We start from the raw sequence: 20,196 nt of genomic DNA, 5'->3' as shown, positions 1-20,196 counted from the left end.
GTGTGACTTCAAAAAGATGTGTACAGTAGGCTTAGATTCTTTTATAATATGATGGATTTCACAGACTCGATAAGTTATGTGAAATCATTTTAAGTGTCTTAGTGAAACACACAGGAGATAAAAGTAGATATACGAGTTAGGCTTCAAAAAACTTGGAAAAAAATGGAATTGAAAGATAATAGAATTTTTCCAGGAACTTTTGAAGCTTCCTCTTATATTCAGATATTTACTTATTCATGCATTACCTTTGATCTGAATGACTAAACATTTAATAGAAAATGTGCTCAGCAGTGAAATATTATTTTTATGCGTTTACAAATACTTGGAAGTTTACTTTCCATCTCTAAGATCTGTGGGGGATTTCTGAATGTTTCTACCACTCTCTCACTTGGTTCAGAGTTAAGGTTCCTGAAAATCATTCACTCACCAGTGATAACATGCATGAATATGCCATTTTTAATTTGTACCTCACTTCATAGAAAGAACTTTGCAACTTTTACATCTGTCCGACTAAAGGAAAATAGTCTTCACATGACTTTTTCTCCATCTGTCTCTTTCCTGTCAAATTTTGTTGGTGCCTCAGGACTACTGAACAAGTGAAATTTCTCTGTTTTCTGTTGTAAGTACTCTTGCCATGGTTTATTCTGTCTCTGGGACTGTTGACCATTTCCTCCCCTACTTGTACCCAGACCATCTCTCCATAGCATGTGGCTTCCATTTCTGAGTTTGATCGGATGGTTTTTAGCATTTCATTTGCCCGCCATGAGTTGGCTTAGCCTTGCAATCATCTGTACCTAAAGGAGTGGAGAGCAGCCCACCTTAGGTACAAGAGCTTGTACTCCCTGGCTTGGCACGCATCAGGTAGCACTTAGGCAATACCAAGTGCTGGCTTGGCCCCAATCCAGAGATCATCATAGCAATGGTTTGAGCGACTATTTTGCTGTTTAATATTGACAATGACTCGCTTTTTTTGATAGACTAAGGTTGCTGGCTTGGAACAGGGGATAAATTTAACGGCATCAACTCTAGCAGCAGGGAGTGGTATTTAGTCAGAACATTAGGAAAGAAGATCATGAACTGATAGGCATGTACACTCTGGTAGCTGTGTGCTTGTTTTTTGTTTTCAACAAAAGAAAAAAAAGTTGTAGACATTTTTTGGTGGGGGAGGAGTCATTGGCAATTTTAAAGTTTGTTTAAGCACCAGACTGTGAATCAGTCCTGTAATCACAAATTACGTGCTAGTCTGAAAACCACAGGTGATCTGTGCTTTCCCCAGTTGTGGGCTTTTCATACTTCATGGTGGTCCTCTTCTGTTTTATGACTCAGTAGGAATGGTAACAGTTTACACCAATATTTCTGTTTTCTTCACATTTTTTTGTTAGCACACAGGTCTAGACTGGAGCTGTCTTATCAGACTTCTGTGGTTTTTAATGCAATAAAAGACTTTTAAAGAAACTGGTCAAGCGTGATGATTTTCCTAATAAATGTCAAAGGCAAGCAAGTAAGATCAGATGAACCAAAGCTCAATGGATGCTGAAACTACTCTTTGGAAGGCTTTTGATGGTGTGTAATTAAAAACCACTAGGGTCAGAGTACTGGTGTTTGGCATCCCCAGAAGCAAGCAAGGTGGCCTTTTCAGAGAATGAGCTGAGCTGCAGTGCCTTGGCTTCCCCTGTCCCGTGGAAGGAAAAGATTGAGAGACATACAAGGTGCTCCCATCTCTTAACATGTATGGTCTGTCCAGTGCTGTGTGCTTCGGCTTCTCTCTGCACATACTGCTATCTTGGCTCCATCTCATAACCTCAGAAGTGGTCACCAGGATCCCAGACTGACCTGTTGTTTCTTTTCTTTCCAGGAGTGGCTGTAAGGTGAAGAAATATGAAACTCAGTCCCTTGCTCTGGATGCGTGTTCTCAGGTAAGTATATGCCTATTACTGGAATGTCAGACTAGTGGACCGCAAACAAGTACACATAGGGGGTGGGGTTAAGTCAAATTGTTTTCTAATTCATTGCTCTCAGCAAAACAGGGGTACTTGAGTTGTCAGCTGATTTGTTGTTGTTGTGAAGTGTCTATGAGTCACTTTCGACTCACAGCAACCCTATGTAGAGTTTCCAAGGAGTGGCTGATGGGTTTGAACTGCAGTTCAGTGCATATCCTACAGTGCTACACCAGGACTCCTGTCAGCTGATGTTGTTGTTGTAAACAATCTATGATGGTTGAGGCAGGAGGGAAAATTATTCACAGGTTAGAGGGTAGACACCTATTAACTTGGGTGACAGGGCAGGCAATATACAAGAGGGAGGTTAGAGGAAAGGTAAGGGGAGACACGGAGGACTGCAATAGTTAAGTGAATAGAAGTAAATACTGTTAACTGTTGGTACATGGAGGGGATGGTAGCCATGTAGTGAAGCAAAGTGTATGGTTTATTGAATTTAAAACTGATAACCCGTTCTGTAAACCTTCACTTAATTCACATTAAAAAAATTAGGGGAAAAAATGATACCTTGGAATATAATTGATTCTGATCCTTGCTTCTTTCTAACAATAAATACTATTTGTACACACATCACCGATGGGGGGAAGTGGGATAAAAGCAGCAATGAAGCGGCAAGCTAAGCCCTACAATGTTCAGTGGACTTCTGTGGACCCAGTTGGGGACCTGGTTGGCAAGCAGTGTGAAGAGGCCTAGGGACTCTTGGGCCCAGAGTCAGTGGCATGGCCACGGAGGACTCGAGAGGAGAGTGGAGCTACTGGCTGACGGGATGAGAGGACATATGCACAGGAGCGCCCACACTTGCAAATGATACCCACGTGACCTAGACCGCATGTCTGGATGATCGGAGCTCAACCAGGAGAGGAAAGAAGAGGGGAGAAAAAAAAAAAAAGAGTGAGCTGATACGGTCTGATGAACTTGACCTATACCTATGGAGCAGCAACTCAAAAGAGGGAACAAATCCTCACAGCAAGAAACATTCACACACCCACACACACAGAGTGGACGGAGAAGGGCAGCTTGGACATTGGATACTCAAATGGGGAGAGGGGGACTACAAAGGCAAGAAGTGACTGGCTTACAAGCTTTCAAGAGGGAACCTAGTGCTAGGGAGCATGGCGGAAGGCAGAATCTCCAGTAGGTACTATTCAATCTGTCTGGGCGGAGCTGATGAAAGGAGATACAGTTGGGTAACTCAGGATACTATAGTGAATAATGCTTTATCCGAACGGACTATGAGGGTTGGAAATGCAAAGGTAGACGTTTTGTAACAAGGAAGGGAGTGATTAATTCTCCAGGATAGGAATGGAGGTCTCTGGGACCATCAACAGAGAAGAGCTGAGAGCCGGACCCTACCCAGAGAAACAGAGATGCCTGAGATAGAGACAGAGATGATGACGTGGAGTGATGAAGTGACTGGGGAACTTTGGACCCAGAGAGGGAAAGGGACTGTGGGATGAAAACTAGGGGGGGGGGGTATGTGGGGGGAGGTTTCTGGGATATACCCTTTGGGTGGTTGATGATGCATGGAGGGGATTGGTACCATGGCAATGAGTTGTTATACGATGGAATGATTGCAAAACTAAAGTACTCCCATGTAAACTATCATATAATTCACAATAAAACATTATTAAAAATAAGTAAATACTATTTGTCATTAGCTGAACCCATGAACTAATCAGGAAATACAAAAACCAAACACTCAGGCCCATCTAATTGTAATGAAAGTTATTTTTAATGAAAATGTGATTTTGCATTTGATGGGACTCATCAAAACTTGCAGTATTTTTAGTTAAATTTTGTGTTCATAATTTTGTGTGGATAACTGTCCAAGGAAAAAAATTAACACTTAGTCACTTAATGGTCTATAACTTAAACACTTAATGTTTATAACCATTTTATTAGAATTAATTCTGAATTGACCTACTACCATTGAGTTGATGGTGACTCACAGCGGCCTTGAAAGGACAGAGTAGAACTGCCCCATAGCACAGTTTCTGAGGCTATAAATATATTTGTGGGAGGTGAGACTAGGCACTTCACAGACCCTCTACAACAAAGATATGAGAGACCAAACAAAACAGACACAGAAGAAAATTCTGGCACCCAGAACTTCAGAATAAAGGGTGAGAGGCAGATGGAGTGCTTGCTGGGAGGAGAGGCCAAGCAGGGATGGCGAGAAGGAGACTTGACTGGTGAGCAGCTGGTCAGACACAGCTTTGACAGCAGAGGGAGACCTGGCAGAGCAGATTGCCTAAGGCCACAGGAAGAGTGCAATTTCTTCTTTATCCCTAAGCTTCCCTGGTGACCAGAGATGTAGCCACCTCCCACCCTCATGCACCCACAGCACAGACCCATGTGGTTGGAAGCCATGCCAGTGTGAGTTGGTTGGTGACTGGCTGCACCACTTTGGTGTGCCACTTTGGTGCCAGAATTCAGGTGGGTTTGGCTCTAGACCTACAAAACCCACAGAGCCACCAGACAAGCATTTAACCAGTCACCGTACCCCCAGCTTCCTTGTGGTCCTAACAGATGCTGAAACGGGGCTCCATCAAGGGCCCCACAGACTACTTCCAGATTGAGTTCTCTGAACATAGATAACACTGAGGCCAATAGGAATACCATGTAGGGCCAGAATTCTGCTGTCACATCCCTTCCACAAGTACCTCGTGAACTCCTTGAATTACAGGAGACCACCAGCGAATTTTTCCCTCCAGGTGCAACAACTATACTGTTTGCTTTTATAAATATGACAACCCCAGAGATAACAATTTTATCTCAACAAAGAAACAAGAGGATGGCTGAAATAAATGACCGAGCTGCAGAGCCAGAAAACATTTTTGAGGAAAAAAAAGGCAATGAAAGTAATTGAAAAGAATGGTATTTTGGTACTTTCAATGGATTGACAGAGTGAAGAAAGCAAGGAAAATACAATAAAAACTTTAGAAGCATTCAAGAAAACACTGTACTAACAAACAGACAAAATAAATGCAAATTTTAAAACCACATAAAGTCTGCAGTTAGAAATCCAGAAAATTAATACTTTAATTACAGAAATGGACAGTACATTGAAAGGGCAAAGGAGAAGATTTGAAGAAAAGACTATCCGAATTAGTGAACTTGAAGATAAATCTCTCAATACTAGTATGCTAAAAGAACAATCAGAAAAAAGTCTGAAGAAAGCCTGAGAGTTATGCGGAACAACATGAAGAGGAACAACTTAAAGGTGATTGGAATTCCAGAATAGGAAGAGAGGATCAAAAGCGCAAAACAAGGGAAGACTCTTGGGAGCAGCTCGGGAAAAGCAAAAACTTATCTACAAAGGAGAACCAATAAGATGTTAAAACAAACGTACAGAGTATAATGAAGACTGCAGTGTACACTGAAGTCAAGGGAATAGTGTAGATACAGAACTTCCAAATGACAAGGAAGTCAAGTAGATTGCTTTAAGATACAGAACTTCCAAATGACAAGGAAGTCAAGTAGATTGCTTTAAGCAGGGGAAAAAAATCATTAGGTACTTGGTAACCACAAAGAAAAATAATACACCTGTACATCAAAATAAAAATTAAAAAAAAAAGGAAAATCATATTTAATAAACATTAACACAACAGAAATGAAATGAAAAAAACTCCACAAACAAAGTGAACTCAGCATAGAAAATTACATGGAACAACGCATCCAGCAGCATCACAAAAACACACAAAAAAAGACACCCAATTGATAATTACACTGAATGCAAATGGATTAAATGTACCAGTCAAGAGACATAAAAAGCAGACTGGATAAGAAAACAGGATCCTTTAATATGCTGTCTACAAGAGACATAATCAAAAAGATGGAGACAGCCTAAATGTCCATCAATAGAAGAATGGTCAAACTGACTTTGATAAATATACACAATGGGATACAAAATGTTGAAGAATAATGAATAGTCACAAAAGGACAAATGTTTTATAAGACCACTGTTGTAAAAAGCTAAAAAAAAGTTTTTTTTCTTGATGAAAGAAACAATCTATGATGGTTGCGGGAGTAGGGAAAATTATTCATGGCCTAAAGGGTAGACGCACATTAACATGGGTGACGGGGCAGACGATATACAACAAGAAGGGGGTTAGCAGAGGACAGATGAAGGTAGTGGGAGACGCAGGGAGGAATGCAATAGTAAATAAAGGCAGATGCTGTTAAATGGTGGTACATGGAGGGGATTACAACCGTGTAACGAAGCAAAGTGTATGATTTGTGCAATGTAAAACTGATGATCTGCTCAGTAAACCTTCACTCAATTCACAATTAAAAGTTGAGAAATATGAATATACATATATATGGGAGCATAAACCCTTTCTCCCAAGGAGTAGCTGATTGAACTGCTGACCTTGTGGTTAGCAGCCCAACACCCCAAACCAAAACACACTGCCATTGAGTACAGCAACCCTATGTAGCGTTTCTGAGGCTGTAATCTTTATTGGGAGTCCTGGTGTGGTGCTGTGGGTTAATGCGCCAGACTGCAAAGCCATTTGAACTGTAAGGTCGGCAGTTCAAGTTCACAGCTGCTCCTCGGAAACCTTATAAAGGGTCGCTATGGGTCGGAATCGACTCGACGGCATTAAACAACAACAATCTTTATTGGATAAAAATCCTTCTATTTCTCCTACAGAGCAGTTGGTGGATTTGGACTGCTGACCTTGTGGTTAGCAGCCCAACTCGTAACCACTTCGCTACCAGAGCTCCTTCCAATGTTTATGTTGTTGTTGTTAAGTGCCATCAAGTTGGTTCCGATCCATAGCGACCCTGCATAGGGTTACCAAGAAGCAGCTGGTGAGCTTAAACCGCGGACCTTGCAGTTCAAATGGCTTTATATGGCTTTTTAAATGCTGTTGAGTTGGTTTTGACCCATAGTGACCCTGTATAGGGTTTCCAAGGAGCAGCTGTTGAGTTTGAACCGCCAACCTTACAGTTCAAACCAACCTTGGAGTCAAATGCTTACAGTACAGCACCACACTAGGAACTAGAGTGGTAATATAAATTCAGAGTGAAAAAGGAACGATGAAAAATTTCTATTAAAGAACTTGTTTGTAGTTTCTAAATGAATCACAGGGTATCAATACACTAGATTACCTGGATTGCATTAAACAAGGTCATTATTCAGAATATGATAAATTACATCCTTTACACTTACACAATTTATGATAAAAAGATTTTAGTTGTCACTTGGAGTACAATGTGGTATGTGAATCTTCACAAAAAATATAATCAGTATAAGAACAAACAACTTTGCAAAACCTCTGTCTTGTATTACTTAAGCTGCTTATGTGTAAATTCAAGGTAGGAAAGCCCCATTTTCAAATTATATATGTGGGTTCCATAAAACGCAGCATTTTCCGATTGAAAGACTCCAGCTTCTTTCCTTGCTTTTTACACAAATCTGTGGTTAATTGTATTGAATATGTGGGTTACATTCCTGATATGTTACTTTTCCCTGGCTTTTGACTTACTTAAAAGCATTGCTGTTAAGTGCTGTTGAGTTCGTTCTGACTCATAGTGACCTGTATATGATTTCTGTGGAGCAGCTGATGGGTGTGGACCACTGACCTTGCTTAACATGTATTTTATATGTGTGTGTGTGGATTTTTTTTTTCAACAATAATAACAAATTTAGGTTCCCATTTGATAATTTGTAACAATTTGTTCAGTGACATTAGTGACATTTTTCCCAGTGTGTCAAGATTCTCATGATTTTCCTTATGATTCTCATGATTTCCTATACTCTAGTTTCCCTGCTCCCATATCTTCTCATCTTTTTTTAGTATAATTGATGACCTTTTGATCTCATATGGTGGTGGTGGCCGTGGAGTCAGTTCCAACTCATAGCAACCCTGCATAGGGTTTCCAAGGCTGTAAATCATTACAGGAGCAGAAAGCCTTATCTTTCTTGCGCGGAACAGCTGGTAGTTTCAAACTGCTGACCTTGAGGTTCGCAGCCTGTCTCGTAACCACTACACTACCAGATGTTTGGGTGAGTTTTTTCCTAATGGAGCACCATACTCACAGGTACTATCTATCCTAAAAGGCAGCATCTTATCTGGTGCATTTCCCAGGATGAAGGGGCAGTGATCTCCCAGATTTCCGACATTTCAAATAGGGAAGGGCATGCTACGGATGAAGAGAAACTGGCGTCCACTTCTGCTCAGAAGCCAGCCCGGCCCGAGGTGAAAGGTGAGCCAGAGGAAGACCTGGAGTACTTTGAATGTTCCAATGTTCCTGTGTCTACCATAAATCATACGTTTTCATCCTCAGAAGCAGGTATGGAAGCATATCGTCATCTTTCTAATGCATGTAAGCTTAGAAATGTCTGAAAGTCTTAAGCAGGAGGTGGCCTGTTGAGAGATGGGTCAGTTGACAGGTAGATTTAGGAGGATGATCTATGCTTCGCTTCTTACTTTACCTAGAAAGAGATAGAAAAGGGTCTTAATGGAAGCTCTAAGAACATATGAGTGTGGCAGGATGTCCAGGAGACACTGATATATGAAATTGCTTGAATATCCTTATAATTTTGTTTGAATGTAGCCATACCTTAGAGTGGCCTCTAAAGATGTACTTTTGGCTTTTTTATGATATTACGTTTATTTGAAATGATAGATAATAGGTATAGTGCCTTACCATGTGCCAACATTTTTCTGTTTGTGTCTGTGAATAACTTGTTACTCTTTACTAGGTATTACTCTTTCCTCCATTTTTCAGAGAAGGAAAGTAAGGCACATAAAGTTATATAATTCGGCCAGGGTTAGTTGGTGTATGAATAAGAAAACTAGGATTTGAGCCCAAGCAATCTACTTCCATGTTTTCTTGAACCACACTTGCTAAAGTGTGAAGAGACTATTTTCATTACATTGTTGTAGCTGTTAAGTGCCGTCTAATCGTCGACTCATAGCAAGCCTCTACAGGGTTTCCAAGGAGCAGCTGGTGAGTTTGAACTGCTGAGCTTGTAGTTCAAACCGACCTTGCAGTCCAGTGCTTTATCCTACAGCACCATACCAGGACATTGTTGTTGTTGTTAAGTGCTGTCGAGTCGATTCCAACCCATAGTGACCCTGTATAGGGTTTCCAAAGAGCAACTCATGTCTTAAACCACCAACCTTGCAGTTCAAACGATTTTGCAGTCTGACGCATTAGCCCACAGCGCTACACCAGGACTCCGCACCAGGACATTAGGCTATTGTAAATATTGTGGTGGTAATGGTTGTGTGCTGTGGAGTCAGTTCCAACTCATATCTTCCCTGTATAGGGTTTTTGAGGATGTAAATCTTTATGTGAACAGAAATCCTCATCTTTCTCCCAAGGAGCAGCTGGTAGATTCAAACTTTAGACCTCACGGTTAGCAGCCCAACTCATAATCCCAGAGCTACCAGAGCTCCTAAATAGTATGCTAAATATTTTTAAATAATAAAAATGGAATCGCCTTGAGTTGGCATAGACTTGACAGCAACTTGTTTGGTTTCTTTTTTGTTGTTCTTACTATTATAAATATTCCTGCTTACAGATGTGGTTGGTTGAAATTGATTACTGCCCTATAAATCCCTTCTTAACCTTCTAATGAAGAACCTAGATTAACCTGGCCAAACCCTCTTGCTTCTGGACTCTTCAGAACATTTTAGAACTGAGACCCTTTTCCATATCCCAAGTTGCACCTCTGACCTTAAATATTATTTAAAAAGTCAGCTCCTTTTTAGGAGCATAATTTAATTTGAGGCTTTTATAGTGCTGCTTAAATGTTGGTTCCGACTCACGGAGATCCTGTGCACAGCAGAGCCTGCCCGGTCCTGCTCCATCCTCACAAGTGGTTCTTATGTTTGAGCCCATTGCTTCTACCACTGTGTCCATCCATCTTATTGGAGGTCTTCCTTTTTTTTTTTTTTTTTTTTGCTGACCCTCCACTTTCCCATCCATCTTATTGGAGGTCTTCCTTTTTTTTTTTTTTTTTTTTGCTGACCCTCCACTTTCCCATCCATCTTATTGGAGGTCTTCCTTTTTTTTTTTTGCTGACCCTCCACTTTCCCAGGTACTGACTGGTACTTCCTGGCAGCATGTCCAAAGAGATGAAGTCTCACCATCATCACTTCCAAGGAGCAATCTGGTCATACTTTTCCCAGAAGAGACTTGTTAGTCTGTCAGTCCATGGTGTATTCGATATTCTTTGCCAACACCATAATTCAGTTGCATCTGTTTTCCTTATTCATTGTGTAGCTTTTGCATGCCTAAGAGGTGATTGAAAATGCCATGGCTCGGGTCAGGTGCACCTTGGTCCTCAAAGTGACATCTTTGCTCTTTAGCATTTTAAATGTCTTTTGCAGCAGATTTGCCTGATGCAATACATGGGTTGATTTCTGGACTGTTGCTTCCATGATTGTTGATTGTGCATTCAAGTGAAATGAAATCTTTTAACACTTCAGTCTTTTCTCTGTTTATCATGATGTTATCTGTTGGTCCAGTTATGAGGATTTTTGTTTTCCTTACATTAATGTGCAATCCATATTGTAGTCTTTGATCGTCCTCAGTGAGTAGTCCAAGTCCTCTTCATTTCAGCCAATCAAGAGTGTGTTATCTGCATATCCCAAGCTGTTAATGAGTCATTCTCTGATCCTGATGCCGTATTCTTCTTCATAGAATCCAGTTTCTCATATTATTTGCTCAGCATACAGACTGAATAAGTATGGTGAAAGAATACAACTCTGACACACATTTTGAACCATTTTGAACCATTCAATATCCCCTTGTTCTTTTTGAATGACTGCCTCTTGGTCTATATATAGATTCCTCATGAGTGCAATGAAATGTTCTGGAATTACCTCTTCTTTAAAATGTAAGCCATAGTTTGTTATGATCTATACAGTCGAATGCCTTTGCATAGGCAATAAAGCACAGGTAAACATCTTTTTGGTATTCTCTGCTTTCAGCCAGGATCCATCTGACATCAGCGATGATATCCCTCATTCCAAGGTTTCTTCTGAATTCAGCTTAGATTTCTGACAGTTCCTACCGTTTTTGAATTATCTTCAGCAGAGTTTACTTGCATGTGATACTAATGAAATTGTTTGATAAAATCTACATTCTGTTTTGTCACCTTTCTTTGGAATAGGCATAAATGTGGATCTCTTTCGATCAGTTGGCCAGGTAGGTATATTTCAAATTTCTTGGCATAGATGAGTGAGTATCTCCAGCGGTACATCAGTTTGTTGAAACATTTTAATTTGTATTCAGTCAATTTCAGGAGGCTTATTTTTTGCCAGTGCCTTCTGTGAAGCTTGGACTTATTCCTTCAATACCAGCAGTAGCTTTGTATTCCTTCAATGGTTTTATGATGCTTCCTGTATCATTCAATATTTTGTCCATGAAATCTTTCAATATTGCAAATTGAGGCTTGAATTTTTTTCTTCAATTCTTTCAGGTTGAGAAATGCTGAGCATGTTTTTCTCTGTTGGTTTTTTAACTCCAGGTCTTTGCACATTGCACTTTAATACTTGACTTTGTCTTTTCAAGCTGCCCTTTGAAATTTTCTGTTCAGCTCTTTTAATTCATTTTCTTTCCATTCACTTTAACTTCTCTACGTTCCAAGAGCAAGTTTCAGAGTCTCTTCTCACATCATTTTGGCCTTTTCTCTTTTTACTGCCTTTTAAATGACTTTTTGCTTTCTTCATGTATGATGTTCTTGATGTCATCCCAAACTCATCTGGTCTTCAGTCATTGGTGTCTAATGCATCAAAACTGTTCTTGAGATGGTGTCTAAATTCAGGTGGGATATACTTAAAGTCGTATCTTGGCTTCCATGGATTTGCATTAATTTTCTTTAGGTTCAAGCTGAACTTGCATATGAACAATTAGTAGTCTGTTCCACAGTTGACTCCTGGCCTTCTTTTGGCTGATGATAATGAGCTTCTCTCTTGTCTCTTTCCACAGATGTAATCAGTTTGATTTTTCTGTTCCATTTGGCAAGATTCATGTGTACATTATTGAGAGAAGACAGATACTTGCAATAAAGAAGTTGTTGGTCTTTCAAAATTGTATCATGCAGTCTCCAGCTTCATTTCTGTCACCAAAGCCATATTTTCCAACTATCGATCCTTCTTCTTTGCTTTGAACTTCGGAAGCAAGTTATCAATACATCTTGATTGCATACTTGATTTCATTTTAGACTGAAGAAGCTGGTAGAATTGTAAGGTTTTTTATATTATTGCATACCAGTGGTTGGTATGTAAATCTGAATAATAGTCATATTAACTGGTCTTCCCTGTAGGTGTGTGGATATTATCCTGTCATTGACAGCCTTGTACTTCAGGATAGATCTTGAACTGCTCCTTTTGAATGCAACGCCATCCCTCTTGAGTTTGTCATTTCCAGCATAATAAACTATTTGATTATCCCTTTCAAAGTGGCCACTACTGGTCCATTTAAACTCACTAATTAGTGCCTGGTGTGGTACTGCAGAGTAAGCACTGGACCGCAAGATTGGTTTGAATCGCAAGGTTGGTGGTTCAAACTCACCAATCGCTCCTCAGAAACCCTATACAGGGTAGCTATTAGTTGGAACTGACTTGACTGCACTTAACAACAGCAGTGCCTAAGATATTTATCGTTGTGCGCTCTATTTCATTTTTTACAACTTCCAGTTTTTCTAGATTCATACTTCATACATTCTACATTCTTATTATTAATGGATGTTTGCAGCTGTTTGTTCTCATTCTGAGTTGCGTCCCATCAGTAAATGAAGGTCCCAAAAGCTTTCCTCCATCTTCATTCCTACGGTTACCTTTACTTTGAGGAGACAGCTCTTCCTTCCCCAGTCATCTTTTAAGTGCCTTTGAACCTGAAGGTCACAGCTACAGTGTTTCACTGCTATTCACAAAGTTTTCAATGACTAACCTTTCCAAAGTGGTCTTCTTAATCTGTCTTAGTTTGGAAGCTCTACTGAAACCTGTCCACCATGGTTTAAAATACTGGTGGCATATCTTCCAGAACCACCGTACAACACACTGACATATGAATGGTGGCTAAGAATTTGTTAAAAACATGACCAGCCCTCAAAGTGAGGAAACTGGTAGAAAGTCAGGATGTGAACAAGGTGTCTCCTTGTGTACTAGGAAGATTTCTTTCAAACCCACTTTCTGCTGTGACATCTTTCCCAGAGGCTTCATTTGCCATTCCCCTTTTTGCCCCTTCATAACCCAATTACTTGGAGTTAACCCATAGTACTTTTGTAACTACTGTTGTTGCTTCTATTTGAAATAGCTTTCTTTGTCATCCCCTATAAAATGTCTGCTCATCCTTTCATGTCTGTTTCCAGCATTACCCACCATCCTTTATGTTCTCACTATATTTCTTCCTCCAATTCCCATTGTACAGCATCTATGCTGTATTTGTCATTTAAACAAAAGTAATTCACATGTTTCTTGAGTTCAGGGACTATGAGAGGTTCGTCTTTGAATTTCTTCTGATGCCAAGTATGTAGCAGGTACGTGGTAAATATTTGCTTAATTAATTTGTATTCTTCTACACTAGAAGAAAATTCCTTCAACAGAAATTTATCGAGCTAGGATTCTGTTAGATACAACAGGAGCCTAAAGTTAATGAACAACTAGTTAGTCTGTGCTTTGGAGGCGCTCACCTTCTCTGGGCGGTAACAGATTTAAACAAGCTGTTACATTGTAGCTGATTCCATTATCACAGGGACAAGCAGGGGCCACGGTCCTGGGCGTGGTGATTTCTGGCCCTGGAGAGGTAAATCATCAGTTTCCTGGTCACCTTTGAGCTGGCTCTTGCTAGATTCATAGATGTGCATCAGGGAACAAGAGTCTCATGGAGGGGTTGGAAGGAATATGTCATGTTGGTAAAATGTCCTGTAGTTTTCTGTGAGCACAGGGCACATGAGAAACGGGGTTGGACTTCATCCTCTAAGTATGGGGCATCAGGTTTTTGAGCAGGTGAATGTTTTAAATCATTGACAGCTAGTACACTAAAATAGTGTACTATTATACCTTTAAACACGTGTATGCTTTCTCATCTTTTAAATGTTCCGCTGTTAGTCCATAGCCTTTTGGGGTTTTTTGTGTTGTTTTGATTTTTGTTGTCTGATGGGTCAAGCAGAAGATAGGCTAGAGGTAAGGAAGCCAGCTGAAGTTATGGGGAGGATAGTTTTGCAGGTATTGAAATGTAAAGCTTATGATTTTATCTGCTATGTTAATTGCATTGAGAGTATCTTTTATGGCTGGAGTTTCAATTCACTCAGACTTGGTAATAAAATAGCATTCAGTGTTCTGGTTTCTAAAAAAAAAAAAAAAAATCCCTTGGTTAGTTCAACTTTTGCAAAACCTCCAGTGACCACAAGGGGGAAGCCTTGCTCTTCCTACCTAAAAAGTACTGGTGGTTGGTTTATGGCTTTCTTCTTTCCTCTGACTATTTTGGAATTTTCACATTGAACAGCGCAGTGATTAGCAGAATGCCAGTGCCTCTTTTAAATTCTTGAGCTACTTTTCATGCATTCATAGTGTCCTTCTGGCCTGCATTGGGATTTTCAAGAGTCTTCAACTAGGAAGTTCAAGGAACCGACTTCTTGGGATAACCATTAAAAATGACTCTCTGTGTTTTAGGCATAGAGAAAGAGTCGTGCCAGAAGATGGAAAAAGATGAATCTGCTGTGCCTGTAAGTCCCTAAACTTAAAGAGGGAGGTGGGCTCACTTTTTTTTTTTTTTTCCAGTATTTTTTTTGAAGCCCATGTTGATTTACTAAGTAAATTTTAGTCCGTTCTTGATGATTTGGGGGGTGGGGTGGGGGTGGAATTAAGACAGTGTCTCAGTCTGTGCAGCTCGTAGTGTGGTCCTACAGTGTCCTATACAGTAGGCACCAGTCACATGTAGCTACTGTGCACTTCAACTGTAGTAAATTCAAAATAAGATGGCTTGTAAGTATAAAATGCAGTCAGTTTTTGAAGACTTGTTAGGTGCCACTGAGTTGGTACCAACTCTTAGCGAGCCTGTGCACAACAGAACGAAACACTGCCCGATTCTTTGCCAATCTCACAATCGTTGCCACGTGTGAGCCCATTGCTGCTGCCACTGTGCAAATCCATCTCCCTGGGTGTATTCCTCTCTTTCTCCAACCTTCCACTTTACCAAACATAGTATCATTCTCCACGGATTGGTCCCTTCTGATACTAAGTCTGAAGTATGAGAGATGAAGTCTGGCCATTCTGGCTGTACTTCCCCCAACGTTGATTTGTTTGTTCTTTTGGATATCTATGGTAGTTTTAACATACTCCTCCAACACCATAACTCAAGTGCATCAATTCTTCTATGTCGTCTTACTCACTGTCCAACTTTCACATGCTTAATGAGGTTCTTGAAAATACCATGGTTTGGGTCCGGTGCACTTTAGTCCTCAAACTGATATCTTTGCTCTTAAACACTTTAAAGAGGTCTTGTGCAGCAGATTAATGTAATACATCATTTGATTTCTTGGCTGCTTCCAATTTGAAGACTTAGCACAAGAAAAATATCTCATTCATAATTTTTATATTGATTACAGTTTGGAATGATAATGTTTGGGCTATTTTATTTTGATAAAACTAAAAATGTTAAAATCAATTTTACCTGGTTTTTTTCTTCTTCTTTTTTATGTGGTTACTACAAAATTAAATTACATATGGCTTGTTTTATATTTCTGTGAAACACACTGGTAGTAGACATAAAAAGCAAAGCAATAATAGTCAGGGTGGAAGGCTGTAAAAGAAGAGTGTCTCAGGGACTGTAAGGATCCAGGGCCTAACCACCTACATAGGTATTGTTAAGTACTATGGAGTCGATTCCAACTCATAGCACGAGGAGCAGCTGGTTGGTTTGAACCACCAACCCTGTAGTTCACAGTCCAGTGCTTATCCTACAGCGCCACACCAGAACTCTTAGAAGGCATTGGGTGTTTTATTTTAGATACGCAAAATCCGTCTCATTCATATGCCTCAAATGTTAACATTTTAGATATTCATTGTACATTTATCAAAATCAGTTATCAACAATGCAATTAAAAAAATGTCTTGGTATCAAATAAATCCTGACTGACAGACACCCCAGGTGTTACTGAACTCTACGGAATTTTTACAGAGGTAGATTGCCAGGTCTTTGTTCCATGGTGCAACCAGGGTTGTTTGAAACACCAGCTTTTCACCTGGTAGCTGAATGCAAACCAGTTTCACAAAAGAGCATTCCCCTGTCTTTATGTAACTCACTCTGATATTTTCTGTTCTGTTTTTTTTGTTGTTGTTTTTTAAACATAGGTTGTTTATTCTGCTGTATTGTTTTCATGACTCACTAATAGACCATGATGCACAGCTGAGAAAAATACTTGCTGAGAGGGTGTAGAATGAGTGAACCCTGAAAGGCCTGACCTCTCAAGGCTGGGTGGAGTTGGAGCTGGTATTTACTTGGCTGGAGAGTCAGAAGGAGGTGTGTGAGCATACACGTAGAGAATCAGGAGTTTTGTCTCATCATAAGGCCTTACTCATTAGTGACAATTGTTTCAGGATAAAATCACATTTGCCTGGATATTCATTTGATACTTTCTTGGTAGCTGGGTCAGTCAACCCCAGCACAGCCTCTCACAGAACATTTAGCATAGGTTTCCTGTCTCTGAAAGAGAGTGATACCTGCCATGCTTCCTCTGTGAGGATGAAACTCCACTCCCCATTTCTAAAGCCAGCCTGAATGGGCACTTTGGGAAACCAGTCCCTTTAAAGTTTACTAGATACTATGGGAGTGCTCTCTGCTATTTTAAGTGTGTAAAATAGCTGAGACAATTGCAGAAAAGTGTGTTGCGTGAAAAGAGAAACTGTGTAGCTTACCCAATATTTGAAACAAACTGGTTCACCTCCCTGATCCTCAGTTTGTTGTTGCTGTTGTTGTTGTTAGTAGTATCATCAAGTCGATACCGATTCATAGCACAACAAAATGAAACACTGCCCAATCCTGGGCAACCTCACAATCGTTGCTATGTTGGAGCCCATTGATGCTGCCACTGTGCCAATCCATCTCGTTGGGAGTCTTCCTCTTTTTCTCTGACCCTCCACTTTACCAAACATGATATCCTTTTCCAGTGACTGGTCCCTCCTGATAATATGTCCAAAGTATGAAAGACAAAGTCTGGCCATTCTTTTTTCCAAGGAACTCTCTGGCTGTACTTTTTCCAACACAGATCTGTTGGTTCTTTTGGCAGTCCATGCTACTTTCACTATTCTCCTCCAACACCATAACTCAAATGCATCAATTCTTCTCCAGTCTTCCTTACTCCCTGTCCAGCTTTCACATGATATGAGGTTATTGAAAATACCATGGCTTGGGTCAGGCGCACCTTAGGCCTCAAGGTGACATTTTTGCTCTTCAGCACTTTAAAAAGGTCTTGGGCAGCAGATTTGCCTAATGTAAAACGACGTTTGAGTTCTTGACTGCTACTTCCATGAGTGTTGATGGTTGATCCAAGAAAAATGAAGTAAATGACAACTTAAATCTTTTCTCCATTTATATGGATGTTATTTATTGGTTTACTGGTGAGGATTTTTGTTTTCTTTACATTGAGGTGCAACCCATACCAAAGGCTGTAGCCTTTGATCTTCATCAATAAGCAATTTTACGTCCTCAGCAAACAATGTTGTATCATCTACATATTGCAGGTTGTTGATAAGCCTTCCTCCAATCTTGATGCCACATTTTTCTTCATATAATCCAGCTTTTCTTATTACTTTTTCAGCATATAGATCAAATAAGTATGGTGAAAGAATACAACCCTGGCACATTCCTTTTCCTAATTTTAAACCATTCAGTGGTCCCTTGTTCTGTTGTAACAACTGCCTCTTGGTCTATGTACAGGTTCCTTATGAACACAATTAAGTATTCCAGAATACTCTTACTTCGTAATGTTGTCTATCCATAGCCTGTCATGATGATACACACAACAAAAGACTTTACATTGTCAGTAAAGCACAAGTAAACATCTTTCTGGTATTCTCTGATTTCAGACAAGATTTGTCTGACATCAGCAATGATATCCCTCATTCCATGCCCTCTTCTGAACCCGGCATGAGCCTCTGGAAGTTCTCTGTCAATGTATGCTTGCAGCCATTTCTGTATTACGTTTAGTTAAACTTTACTCACGTGGAATATCAATGATATTGTCCGATGATTTCCGCATTCCATTGGGTCACCTCTCTTTGGAATGGACACAAATGCAGATCTCTTCCAGTCAGTTGTCTTTGTCTTCCAGATTTCTTGGCATAGATGAGTGAGTGCCTTGAATGCTGCATCACTTTGTTGAAATGTTTCGATTTGTAGTCCATCAACTTCCATTGCCTTGTACTTTGCCAGTGCCTTCAGTGCACCTTGGACTTCTTCATTCAGGATCATTGGTTTTGATCATATGCTACCTCTTGAAATGATTGAATATTTATTATCCATAAAATTAGGTGTACCCATCTGCTCTGTTAAAGGAGTGCTGGTGGCACTATGGGTTAGCATTGGGCTGCTGGCTACAAAGTCAGTGGTTCAAACCCACCAGTTACTCTGTGGGAGAAAGATGTGTCAGACAGTCTGCTTCTATAGAGATTTATCCACTTGGAAATTCAGTAGAGCAATTCTACGCTGGCAGAATTGGCTCTATGACCGTGGACTTTTTTTCCCCCTGTCTAATCAGAGTGGTTGGGGGAATAAAATGAAATGATAACATGAAAAGATTGAAACTGTAAAGTGCTACGTGTGTGTTGTTGTTAAGTACTGCCAAGTCAATTCCAACCCATAGCGACCCTGTGTAGGGTTTCCGAGGAGCAGCTGGTGAGCTTGAACCGCTGACATTGCAATTCAAACGGCTTTGCAGTCTGGCGCATTAACCCACAGTGTCACAGGTGTGTGATATTGATCAGGACCGTGATGATGAGAGTGGAAGGGTAGAATGAAGGACACTTATCTCTGGGAACCAGTAGGTGAAAAGTGTGTGTGTACATGTATATATCATTTGAAGTAGCCCCAGTTGAATGTCCTGACATAAATTTCTACTCCCGTTGAATGTTGGCATGATTAAAGAAATCTATTTAATCTAGAAGGGGGCTGGGCGGCACAACTAGCTTACACTCATCTACCAACCAAAAGGAAGAGATTCAAACCTAACCAGCAGGAAGAAGACCTAGTAATGTACTTCCATAAAATGACAATCAAGAAATCCCGTGGAGCAGTTCCACTTTCTGTGATTATATATGATCTAATACAGTTGGAGCTCTGGTAGCGTAGTGGTTACGAATCAGGCTGCGAACCTTAAGGTCAGTGGTTCAAAACTACCAGCTGCTCCGTGGGAGAAAGATGAGGCTTTCTACTCCCGTAAAGATTTACACCCTCGGAAACCCTGTACAGGGTCACTATGGGGCGGAACCGACTCGACGGCACTTAACAACAACAACACCAATATAGTTCTATGCATTCGAATCAGCTCCACACAGTGGATTGATTCTGGCTTTTACTTTTTTTCTTTTTTTTCTGCTGTTTCTTAATTTAAGTAACACTTTACAGAGCCCAAACCTTTCTTTTAGGTAATATTCCTCACAGAAAAGTTCCTTCTTATTAAAACAAAAGAAAACAAACTGTAATATATAATTAGATGAAAATATAGAATTAGTTTCCCCACATAGTCAACATTATTTTTTTTTCTTGATACAGAAATAAATGGTAGTGAGTATGACAGAGAACTGAATACACTGAAGAACTATTTTTCTTTTAAGTCTAAACAATTAAAACATTAAAAAAATTCCTTAGTAACGATTAGAAATAGTCCAGTTTTGCTATAAAATAAAGTAGGTATTTGTCTTTTTGTTCTTAAAGGATTCTTTTAAAGACTTGATATCGAGTCACTGACAAACACATTCTGCATTAACAAGTTTTGACACTAACAACGGATAAGCTACAGATTAGCTGCAGCTTCAACTCAGAAAAATTTTTAAAGCTACAGTCTACAGAGGATTTATTGAAAAAGACAACAAACAGAAAACACTAGCAGAGATTGAGACATGGTTGGAATGGGGAAAAGGGGGGAATAATGTTAAGATGCTTGGCTGTCTTTTGAATCTTGGTTTTCCTTGCATTATATTATAAAATAGACACTGGAGGGGGAGAGAAAGGAATA

General features: G+C 40.0%; 1 protein-coding gene across 3 annotated transcripts in view; it reads left to right on the top strand.

Annotated features, from left to right (window-relative positions):
• Nucleotides 1–20,196, top strand: part of TACC1 (transforming, acidic coiled-coil containing protein 1) — a 94,280-nt gene that overhangs the window by 44,616 nt on the left and 29,468 nt on the right. For 2 of the 3 annotated variants that reach the window (XM_006859945.1, XM_006859943.1), the window contains 3 exons: nucleotides 1,856–1,916; nucleotides 8,093–8,297; nucleotides 14,636–14,688. In XM_006859945.1, the coding sequence (XP_006860007.1) occupies nucleotides 1,856–1,916; nucleotides 8,093–8,297; nucleotides 14,636–14,688 (319 nt within the window). The remainder of the gene's footprint in view (nucleotides 1–1,855; nucleotides 1,917–8,092; nucleotides 8,298–14,635; nucleotides 14,689–20,196) is intronic. The other variant, XM_006859944.1, reaches the window with a different exon arrangement.

The sequence above is a fragment of the Chrysochloris asiatica genome, unplaced genomic scaffold (assembly GCF_000296735.1).
Source record: "Chrysochloris asiatica unplaced genomic scaffold, ChrAsi1.0 scaffold00035, whole genome shotgun sequence".
In the NCBI taxonomy this organism is placed as follows: domain Eukaryota; kingdom Metazoa; phylum Chordata; class Mammalia; order Afrosoricida; family Chrysochloridae; genus Chrysochloris; species Chrysochloris asiatica.
This window is presented reverse-complemented; position numbering and strand designations above follow the sequence as displayed.